At 42.9% G+C, this 12,291-nt stretch overlaps 1 protein-coding gene across 1 annotated transcript in view; it reads right to left on the bottom strand.

Annotated features, from left to right (window-relative positions):
* LOC144600746 (uncharacterized) overlaps positions 1-12,291 on the bottom strand; it is a 36,661-nt gene that overhangs the window by 15,839 nt on the left and 8,531 nt on the right. Inside the window, exons 5-9 of the mRNA XM_078412667.1 lie at positions 12,127-12,198; positions 10,968-11,051; positions 9,393-9,494; positions 7,377-7,529; positions 3,391-3,504 (exon numbers count right to left, since the gene is read on the bottom strand). Coding sequence (XP_078268793.1) covers positions 3,391-3,504; positions 7,377-7,529; positions 9,393-9,494; positions 10,968-11,051; positions 12,127-12,198 — 525 coding nt within the window. The remainder of the gene's footprint in view (positions 1-3,390; positions 3,505-7,376; positions 7,530-9,392; positions 9,495-10,967; positions 11,052-12,126; positions 12,199-12,291) is intronic.

Genomic DNA, 12,291 nt, shown 5'->3' with positions numbered 1-12,291 from the left:
TATATCATACCACTGCTCTCCTTTTATGACGACTTCCAATTTTAGGAGCAGTAATTTCTTGGATTTAAAAAAGATTTAGAATTTCCTCCTTAACAGGAGGTCCAAAATGGAAAAAAAAAGTGATTTCAAACTTTGAAATCTGGTTCATTCCATTAATAACTTATTGTGTTGTTTTTCCATTTAAAATTGCTTCAATTATAAGAAAATATGAAAAAAATAACAAAACACAAACCTAGTAGTATTTTCAGTCAAAGCGCATACTACTGGGGCGTGATGTTTTTCAAGAGAGAGTTAGATTGAGCTCTTAGGGCCAAAGGAATCTAGGGATATGGGGAAAAAGCCAGAACGGAGTACTGATTTTAGATCAGCTATCATCATGTTGAATGACGGTGTTTGCTCGAAGGGCTGAATGACCTAAACCTGCACCTATTTTTCTGTGTTTATGTCTCTAAACGGTACAGTACAGACACAGGCCCATCGGTCCATCCCATCCATGACAACCGTGATGGCTATCTATGCCAATCCCACAGTCTGCTTTAAGCCCGTATCCCTCCATTCCTTTCCGATCTCGGTACCCGTCCAAATTCCTTTTAAACATTGTTTCTGTCTCCTTCGCCACTTCCTTTGGCAGCTCATTGTAGATAACCATCCCCATCTGTGAAAAAATTACCCCTCTATCTCCTTTAAATTTCTAGACTCACTGACCCTGGAGAAAAGACTAAGTATTCTCTCTATGCACCTCACAATTTAATGAACCTTGATGAGGTTAACCTCTCAGCATTCCGTGTTTCGGTGAGAACAAACCGAATCTTTCCTTGTAATTAAAGCCCTAAAATTTAGGCAACACCATGGCATATCACTTCTACACTCTTTCACATCCTTCCTGCACATTACACAATACTCCAAGTGTGGTCCAACCAATGTTTTGTACAGCTGCTGCATGACATCCCAACTCTTATACTCTTTAGATTGGCAAATGGATAGACAAAGGCGAGATGAAAAGGAGACAAAAGGGTGACAGAGAAGGGGAGAAGAGGGATGGCACAGCGGCGCAGTGATAGATTTGTTGTCTTCAGCACCAGAGACCCAGGTTCGATCCTGACTAACTTGCCCCACACATCTCCTCTAAACTTTGCCCCTCTCAACTTAAAGCAATGCCCTCTGTTTTGCACATTTCCCACCTTGAGAAAGATATTCCAACTATCTACCCTATCTATGCCTCTCATAATTTTACTCCTATCAAGTATCCCTTCAACCTCTGATTCTCCAGAGAAAACAATCCAAGTTTGTTCAACCTCTCCTTATAGCTAATACCTAATCTTTTGTCAGAGGATGGTGAATCTGTGGAATTCATTGCCATAAGACGGCTGTGGAATTGCGCATTTTAAGGTGGAAAATGACAGATTCTTAATTTGTAGGAGTATCAAGTGTTGTTATGGGGAGAAGGCAGGAGAATGGGGTGATACAAACGGAAAAATAGATTAAACATGATTGAATGGCGTAGTAGACTTGATGGGCCCAATGGCCTAATTATGAACTAATCCAGGCAGCATTCTGGTGAACATCCTCTGCACCCTCTCCACTGGTAATTCTATGAAACAATGAGTGAGGTAGCTCCCTTGCCAGAGATTAGTTAGAACATGAACGTGTGGTGACTTTTATGAGACCTCAATGCTGGCATTGATCTATGAGGACAGGTCGGTATTTCTGTGCTCTGAGTCCAGCATTTTTTACCCATTCTTAATTGGCCTTGAGAAAATGGTAGTGAACCCTGCTTGCCTGCTGCAGTGATTCTGGCGAAGATATTTCCACAATGCTATTGGGCAGTGAGTGCCAAGACTTAGACCCAGTGAAGTTGACCAAACAGTGACAGATTTCCAAGTCAGCTTGGTGTGTAACATGGAGGGGAATCTTCAAGTTCCTTCATCATTGGTTCTAAGTTCTCAAACTCCCTTCCAACCACACCATTGAGGGCACCTTCACCAAAAGGAATTTACCAACTTAAGAAGATGGTTCAGTGGCACATTCTCAGGGACAATTGAGGATGGTGCTCCCACACACTTTGTGCCTGTCTTTTTCTAGGGTAAGTCGCAACAATCATCTGTTTTCTCAATGGATATTCGCACAACGCCCATTCCTCCAAGTCCTGATATAGTAACACTATCAAAGTAAAGTAACACACAGGACAATAGACAATAGACAATAGACAATAGGTGCAGGAGTAGGCCATTCAGCCTTTCGAGCCAGCACCGCCATTCAATGCGATCATGGCTGATCACTCTCAATCAGTACCCCGTTCCTGCCTTCTCCCCATACCCCCTCACTCCGCTATCCTTAAGAGCTCTATCCAGCTCTCTCTTGAAAGCATCCAACGCACTGGCCTCCACTGCCTTCCGAGGCAGAGAATTCCACACCTTCACCACCCTCTGACTGAAAAAGTTCTTCCTCATCTCCGTTCTAAATGGCCTACCCCTTATTCTTAAACTGTGGCCCCTTGTTCTGGACTCCCCCAACATTGGGAACATGTTATCTGCCTCTAATGTGTCCAATCCCCTAATTATCTTATATGTTTCAATAAGATCCCCCCTCATCCTTCTAAATTCCAGTGTATACAAGCCCAATCGCTCCAGCCTTTCAACATACGACAGTCCCGCCATTCCGGGAATTAACCTAGTGAACCTACGCTGCACGCCCTCCATAGCAAGAATATCCTTCCTCAAATTTGGAGACCAAAACTGCACACAGTACTCCAGGTGCGGTCTCACCAGGGCCCGGTACAACTGTAGAAGGACCTCTTTGCTCCTATACTCAACTCCTCTTGTTACGAAGGCCAACATTCCATTGGCTTTCTTCACTGCCTGCTGTACCTGCATGCTTCCTTTCATTGACTGATGCACTAGGACACCCAGATCTCGTTGAACTCCCCCTCCTCCTAACTTGACACCATTCAGATAATAATCTGCCTTTCTATTCTTACTTCCAAAGTGAATAACCTCACACTTATCTACATTAAACTGCATCTGCCATGTATCCGCCCACTCACACAACCTGTCCAAGTCACCCTGCAGCCTTATTGCATCTTCCTCACAATTCACACTACCCCCCAACTTAGTATCATCTGCAAATTTGCTAATGGTACTTTTAATCCCTTCGTCTAAGTCATTAATGTATATCGTAAATAGCTGGGGTCCCAGCACCGAACCTTGCGGTACCCCACTGGTCACTGCCTGCCATTCCGAAAGGGACCCATTTATCCCCACTCTTTGCTTTCTGTCTGTCAACCAATTTTCTATCCATGTCAGTACCCTACCCCCAATACCATGTGCCCTAATTTTGCCCAATTATCTCTTAGTTATTTCCTAAGAGATAAAAGATAAAGAAAACTCTAACCTTCGTCGTCTGGTGAATCCAGCTCTGCCATAAGCTCCTCAAAAGCTTCGTCATTGGAATCCGATTCCCTCATTTCCTCGGCTGCTGGTTGAAGTTCAGTGTCATCATCAGTATCTGGAAAATACGTTTAGTTTGACAACAGTGATTTATTTTATTTTGTGTTAATACTTTCAGCATTGGTTAAATTTGCAATAAAACTTATGCATTCACATAATGAAGATTTCTTGGGGTGTTGTGAACAACAAACAGAAGTAAGGTGTGTGGGTCTGGTCACCACGCTTGGCGAAGGGTGACTTTGAGCAGATTTATAAGAATGTTCCTGACTGGAGAATTTATTTCTGAGGAATGATTGACCAGACATAGATTCCTTCCTTTGGAGTAAATGAAGCCGAGTGCAGGATTAATCAAGATGGTTTAAATGGAGAAGCATAAGCAAGGTGAAGAGCAAGGAATTATTAACCTCACAGGCAGCTCAATGATTGGGACTGTCGTGATCATAGGAGGAAGGATTAGGGGATGGTTGTGGAAACATGGTTTCACCTACAAGATGAGAAACACTCATCGCATCTAAGAAAATGTTATCATAGTAATCTTGGTGAATAGTAAATTTGTACATGAAACACACTGTACAATATACACTACACCACTGGTAGAATGAGTGAATATTTAGCACTTGGATTTGGGTATCAATCAGTTATAGAGTCATAAAGTCACACAGAAAGGAAAGAGGCCCTTCAGCTTCTACTGAACTACAGCCTGAAATTGGTAGCTGCTGTCAGGCAACTGAATTATCCTACCACAACCAGAGAGCAGTGCTAAACTACTATCTATTTATCTTTGGTGACCCTCGGACCATCCTTGATTGGACATTGCTGGCTTTACCTTGCACTAAACGTAATTCCCTTAGCATATATCAATACACTGTAAATGGAACTATTGTATTCATATATTGTCTTTCTGCTGACTGGTTGGCACACAACAAAAGCTTTTCACTGTACCTCGCGTACACTGTACACTGTACACGTGACAATAAACTAAATGGAAATGATAGAAATTGCTGGAATCTACCACTGAAATAGTATCAAGTACATAGAAAATAATAGGGTTGGGCAGAGTCACCATGGATTTATGCAACGAAAATCGTGATTAACAATTCTTTTTACAATTTTTTGCTATTGCATTAGGGTGTCACGGTGGCGCAGCAGTAGAGTTATTGCCTTATTGCATCAGAGATCGGATTCGATCCTGACTGCAGGTGCTGTCTGTATGGAGTTTCTACGTTCTTCCCTGTGACCTTGTGGGTTTTCTCCGGGTGTTCTGGTTTCCTCCCACTCCAAAGATGTACAGGTTTGTATGTTAATTGGCCTCTGCAAATCACCCCTCGTCCGTAGGATGCGAAATTGAGATAACCGAGAACTAGTGTACAGGTGATCTTTGGTTAGTGTGGCGGGCTCATTGGGCTGAAGGGCCTGTTTCCAAGCTGTATCTCTAAACTAGATTAACAGAATAGATACGGGACAACCCAGTTGGTTTGGAACATTTGAACTTCCAGGAGGACTTCCATAAAGTGCCACACAATAAATTTATTAATGTACAGATTTATTAATGTAGATTAAGAGTTGTTTAATAACAGAAAAGATAGCGTAGAAATAGGAATAAAGTAGTCATTTTCAAACTGGGTGTAGTGGGATGCTGCTGGGATTGATACTGGGTTATGGATAGGCTGTAAATGGAGCATAGACATAGCAGCTGGAATAAAATGTGGAAAAATACTAGGTCATCCATTTGGTTAGAAAATTTTGAAATAAATTTAGAGCACTTTTGGGCTACCACATAGTATCTGAGAAAATCATCTATCCGTTTATAACCATGTGATTGCATCATAGCCCTTGACTCCACATCGCCAATCTTCTCCGCAACCTCTTTGGCAGCAATCCATTGCATGCATTCTCTCATCCCAGGAAGGTCTTATATTTAGAGTTAGATTGCATTTTAGCTCAGGCTTCATATTCTTCTTCAAGTGGGCTATGATCAAAGTCTGTCTCCAATGCATCGCTACCCATCTAGGTCACCATACCTGTACTTGTGTGAAGAGTCATCTATTTTTCCATACACTCATTCCCAATTATATTCCTTTCCTCATCTGCAGTCACTGATCACTCACTGTTAAGACTCTATTCCATTTTCCAAGTCCATCATCTTTATCCCATTTTCTCTGATGAGACTTATTGCACAGTTACACTTTTTGGGTCATCCTGAACTGTGGATTCCTCTGCAATAAAGGTGGCAGATCCCTTGACTTCATCTCATCTATTTCCCACAACTCTACTCTCTCTCCAATCTGCATGAGTGAGGTTAGAGTTACCCTCATCCTAAGCTTCCACTCCAACAGCTTCTCAGTCAACAGACCATCCTTCGCAATTTCCACCTACTCCAACAAGGTAGGGCAGCACGGTGGCACAGTGGTAGAGTTCCTGACTTTTCGCTGTTCCCCATCGAGGAAGACTAGTAGTCTATCCAGGTGATGCAGCAGTTCACTTGGTCTTATTAGTGATATAGTGCTCTCTAAGCAAATCATAGTACACCTGCACTTCTTGGCGAAATGGCGGCGCTGCCATAGCAGCTGCGGCTTACCTGCGGTCCATTTGTCTTTGTGTTTTTGTTGTTTTTTTGTCTTAATTGTAGATGTGATGTCGTGTTTTTGTGTTTGTGTACTATGTGTGTATGTGGGGGGGAGGGGGGGAACTGTAAAATTGTAAATAGGTGTCCCTTCCGAACGGAGACCCGACCTTTGTTTTCTGGGTCGTGTCTCCGTTCTTGCTGCGGCCTACCATCGGCCCAACTCCTGGAGCTGGTGGCCCCCAGGGCTCCAGTTCGCAGAGTCCGCAGATCGGACTAACGATCAGCGGAGCCGGCCGTCCTCGGAGGTTGCGGGAGTGGCTGCGACTCGCCTTAGGCTCGGGCCGCGTGGATGCCGACATCGGGAGCACCGGCAGCGGCAGCGTGTTCACCCGCCCCGGATCGCAGGGCTTGGGTCGCGGACATTTCACCGTCCGGCGCGGCCTAAAATATGCCGCGGGATTTTTCTCTGCTGGGCGGGGGCTTCAATGTCGGGAGCCACGACCGCCCCGACGTGCAGCAACAGTGGCAGCGTGTTCGCCCGCCCCGGATCGGACTTATCATCGGCGGAGCCGGCCGTCTTCGGAGGCTGCGGGAGCGGCTGCGACTCGCCTTAGGCTCGGGCCGCTGCCGACCGTCCGGCGTGGCCTGCAACCACAACAACCTGACCGCGGGAGAGGACAGCAGGAGAAGGGAAAGACATTGCGGCCTTCCATCACAGTGAGGAGAGGGCTGGAGGAGACTCACTGTGATGGATGTTTCTTTGATGGATGTTTCTTTTTTTGTGTGTTTTTGGGGTTATGTAATTTTAATGCCTATTTAATGTTTTTAATATTGGACTGTGGGTGACTGAATTTCGTCCAATTTGGATGACAAATAAAGCTATCTTGAATCTAGAGTACAGTATTTGGTGATCACTAATGTGGCTTCATGGACTCATCACCACTCTGGCCTCTGTCTGTGGTCCCCTGCTCTGTTGCAACAAGGCCCCACACAAACATGAGCAACAACGCTCCATCACCCAACCTGGGCACGTCGCAGCATTCCTGACAACGCTGAATCCTCCAACTTTGGGTAACTCCCTCTGTCTTGTTGCTTGTAATTTACCGCGGCCGATTAATCTACCCTCACAAATAAACCCACGCAACTTTAACATGTTGGTGGGGGAGGGAAGGGGGACTGGAGCATTTGGAAGAAACCCACATGGTCACAGAGCCAAAGTATACATTTCCCCACAGATGACAACGGAGGTCAAGATCAAACATGGGCTGTTACAGCTGTGAGGCAGCCGTGCCAAAAATATAAGCATCAATCGCACAGTTTATTTTTTAAATAGATAAACATCAATAAATCATTTATTTTCTGACCGGACATTATGTTTGCCTCCAGTTCGTCCAGTTTCTTTTCAACAATGTCACTGTCATTGTCTGGAAGGCTTTCTTCTGGTGTGTCTTCATCGTCACTGTCACCGTCAAAGTCTGGAAGGCTTCTGCCACTACCTACATTTTCGGCCCTTTGATCTGTGTATTTGGGATATAAATGGAGCAGAATTAGGGCTATCTTATCCAATGCTGAGTAACTGTCTTTCTGGATGATTAAGTTGCGGTTTGTACAATCACAAGGCTAGAAATTTCCTGAAACAGAGCTAACCTTCCCCGTGCTTTGCAGGTGATGTTACATTTTGGACACAGAGAGCTTTTCAGCATCAATCCAGGTCTCAGGGCATGTACCAAGATAGCACTTGTTTTGCAATGGGCATCTTGACATCACACTCAGCATTCTTGGTTGCACGCGAGATTGCAAACTGGCAAAACAGGCTTTCATTGGAGAGTTGAGGCCCAATTCAGCATTAGTCCAACCTTACCTTATCCATTGCTGGGAGCAAAGTGTGCTTTTTCCCCAGAGGTAGACTAGGTGCTGAGAGCTCTCTGAAAACTGCATTAAGGAGGCAATTAAACACACCTGAGCAATTACAAACACCTGTGAAGCCATGTGTCACAAACATTATGGTGCCCTGAAATGGGGGGGGACTATGTATAAACACAGCTGTAATTTCTACATGGTGAAACCAAATTGTATAAAAATGGCCTTTATTAAAATCTGACAATGTGCATTTTATCCACATGTGATTTTTTCTATGACAAATCTTAACTTGTGGAGTACATAAACAAACAAATAAATGATGGGTCTTTGTCCCAAACATTATGGAGGGGACTGTATATCCATGTTCCTATCCAAAGGTCTCTTAAATGCCACTGTTGTATCTGCCTTCATCACCACCTCAGTAGTGTGTTCCACTCATGACCCTTTGTAAAATCCTTGCTCGGCACTTCTTTAAACTTTGCTATTTGATATTTCCCTCCTGGGAAAAGGGTTTTGTCTACTCTATCTATGCCTCTTATAATTATGCATTCAATAGTTCTAAATAAGACACCAAATTCATTCATAGAATTATACAGCATGGAAACAGGCCCTTCAGCCCAACTCGTCCATGCTGACCAAAATGCTCCATCTAAGCTAGTCCCATTTGCCCATGTTTGGCCAATCAGGTATCCCTTTAACCTCCAAGGATCCAGAGAGATCAATCCTAATCTTTCCAACCTCATCCTGTAGCTAATACTGCCATTGTTTTCAAACTCCTCCCATAAGCTACAGAAGCTCTTCCAACCTACTTCAACGCAGACCTTGCATTTTTTCCTCTATAACTGTAGCGTTGTAATACCCATGTTGACCAAGATGCCCCATCTACACAAGTCCCACCGGCATGTGTTTGGCCCACATCCGGGGTCCATGTAAATCTTTCCTATCCATGTACCTGTCCAAATGTCTTAAATATTGTTTAAAATCACATTATATTCTGCACTCTAGTATTATTCTCTTTGCGCTATCTATTGTAACTGTATGTGGCTTGTTTTACTCCTGTTTGGTATGATTAGATAGCATGTAAACAAAACCTTTCACAGTATCTTGGTGCACATGGCAATAATAAACCAACACCAATACCCATTGTCCCGGTGTACGGCTTTGATGTACTGTGGTATAGTGTGACTTGGCTGGTCAGCATTCAAACAAAGCTTCTCACTGTATCTCAGTACGTGTGATAATAATAAACCAACACCAATAGTGATATCTTGAACTCGCTGCCAGAAGTGGTGGAATCACTATGTTTTGAAGTCATTTAGACAGGCACTTAAATAAGCAAGGCATGGAAAAATTTAGACCACATATACAGCAGAGATTAGTGTCGACAGGCATAGGTTGGTACAGATGCGGTGTGCCGAAAAGCCCATTCTGTGCTCTATAACTATTACAACCACCCAGTATAGTTCACTCCCACATTCTATATCCCGATAAACTCCAAGTGAAACCATAAGCAGTCTAACCTTTTTCTCCTGGTGACCAATTATCTTCTTGAAAATCTTCAGATGGTTCGTTCCTTTTCGATATTTTTCTTCCTTTCTTTTGTGTTCCTTGAGTCAGCTGATCTATAATGAGCATGAGAGAAATAAATACTTTCATCGTAAGTACTTGATGCAGAAATAGTTCTCTCTTTCATATTTGTTTAAATCCCAACACATTTTCTGAAAGGGACACCAGCTTCAAATCACTGGCATTTCCACCACATACGCTTTGACATTGCTGTTTGATTACAAGCAAATGTGTTCATTCATAGACATGGAGTCCTATTGCACAGAAACAGGCCGATCGGCCAATCACATTCATGCCAGCCATCAAGTACCCATCTATACTAAACCCATTTACCAGCACTTGATTCGCTGCTCTCTGCTAAAAGAAACATCGTGTGCTTTGGTATCCCATGAAACTGGTTGCCATGGGTACAACATTGAGCATTAATACTGAGAAACTATGCAGAAGTATCAAAATAAAAGCATTACTGATATGGCTGTTCACTAATAAACGAGGAGGAAATTCATAACCTGTTTCCTGCTTTGTGAGTCAGGCACGGTTTCTGAGTAAAGCATTTGAGAGAGGAGGGTAGATGGTGCAAGAACCTGACGACTCTTTGTGTGCCATTCCACACCAGGATTTATTATAGATAGGCACAAATTACTGGAGTAAATCAACAGGTCAGGCAGCATCTCTGGAGAACATAGATAGATGATGTTTCAGGTCATGACCCTTATTCAGGCTGAATTCAGTCCCAACCCAAAACGTCACTCATCCATTTTCGCCAGAGACGCTGAGTTACTCCAGCATTTTGTGTCTATCTTTGGTATTAACCAGCATCTGTGGTTCCTTTTTAATTACAGGATCTACTACAGTTCCAGCAACTCATCCACAATTTTACTTGTGCATTATTGTACTCACACATGGTACATGACTGCATAAGACACAAGGTTTTTCTGCTGCATGTCAGTTCAGGTGACAATAATAATAAACTAAACGACAAAAGCTGATCCAATATAAAAACAGGTCACAAAATGTAGAAACCTCAAAAGTTGGAGAAAACTGTGAGCCGAGTTTACCTCTCATTTAATGGACATTTTAATCCAATAGGAATAACAGGTGTTAATGAATGCAATGTTATTCAAATAGCATCAACTCTGTACATAGTAGAATCTCAAGATACCAATGGCATAAAGTAAGCAGAGGCGGCACGGTAGCGCAGCGGTAGAGTTGCTGCTTTACAGCGAATGCAGCGCCGGTGACTCAGGTTCGATCCTGACTACGGGTGCTGCACTGTAAGGAGTTTGTACGTTCTCCCCGTGACCTGCGTGGGTTTTCTCCGAGATCTTCGGTTTCCTCCCACACTCCAAAGACGTACAGGTATGTAGGTTAATTGGCTGGGTAAATGTAAAAATTGTCCCTAGTGGGTGTAGGATAGTGTTAATGTGCGGGGATCGCTGGGCGGCACGGACTTGGAGGGCCGAAAAGGCCTGTTTCCGGCTGTATATATATGATATATGATATGATATGAGCACAATTATTATCCTCACCTTCTTGAGTTTTACGCTGAAAGTTTTGTAAAACTTTTTGAATCCTTTTCTCATCAGGGTCTGGATAAAGTACCTCTTCATACTCTATACCATAACAGAAGTGGTTTGTGAGTTGGTAACTGAATGTTAAGTAACACATTTCTACTCAATACTTCTATTTCATTTTAGTTACTGAATATAATTTTTAATCTCAGATGTTACACTGAGGGCAATTTTCATCACACTATTCAGAGATTAGGAGGGATTTGTTTATTTTATTGCAGCATGCAAAACGCAATGTGGAACTTTACCACGAAGGTGGAGGGTGTGGATGGGAAAACAATGCAAAGAGGATGAGATGGAGAAGTGTGGAGACGCAGAGGGTCCCTGGACTTCGTCAAAGGAGGCAAGGTGGGGACATATAGAAGTTAATAAACTCACTGAGTGCTTTCCTTTACTAATCAAGAAATAGAATATAATGGAAGTTTATGCTAAAATCATACACAATGCTTGTTGGAACACATCTTAAATTCTGGTCACATTATAGGGAAGATGTGATTATACTCGAGAACATACAATGGGAGATTTATGAGCATGTTGTAAATGCAAAATTGTAGCTGCAGGGAAAGATTGGATAAATTGTGGTCGTATTGGAAAAGTGGACACTGAGGGGAGATTTAATGAAGGGTATAAAATTTGAGGACCTAGATATTTAGGAAGAATTCAATTCCCATCTCAGAGAAGTCAAACATCAGGGGTACAGCATTCAAGTGACTTATGGAGAGAGAGAGAGGAGAGAAGAGAATATTTTTCTCTCCATCAACAGGGTGGTAGAGATATGGAACCGACTGCCTGAAAAGGTGAGGGATAGATGCCTTCCACATGAACTGCAAGGCTCTGGACCGAGAGTGGGAAGGCAGGATTGGGCTGGGAACTTTGTTTTGTCATCTGAATGGTCTACTTCTGCATTTGATTCACCTCCTCTTCTAACCTCCCTCCTTGCCTGAACTTGTGTGTCTCTTAGCCTTCCATCCTTCTTAACCAGTCGCAGCGGAACTGAGACTTAGTTCCCAACACACTTTTGTTCAGGGTTAATAAATAATTATCCAGATAAATCATTACGTATCTTAATTCTGCACCAGCATGCTGCAAGTACTACAATTATAATCCAAATGTTTACCTAATACTGGAAGCGTTGGTGATTCCGTGACCCTTTTCGCGATTGCACTTACAGGTTTTAAGATAAACATTTCTGCATTGAGATGATAAAAAACACAAGATCAACAAAATCATCTGCTAGATTCAAAATGCATCTTAATTTAAAAATCATCTTCTCTCTCTCTCT

The sequence above is a fragment of the Rhinoraja longicauda genome, chromosome 15 (genome assembly GCF_053455715.1).
Source record: "Rhinoraja longicauda isolate Sanriku21f chromosome 15, sRhiLon1.1, whole genome shotgun sequence".
NCBI lineage: Eukaryota > Metazoa > Chordata > Chondrichthyes > Rajiformes > Arhynchobatidae > Rhinoraja > Rhinoraja longicauda.
This window is presented reverse-complemented; position numbering and strand designations above follow the sequence as displayed.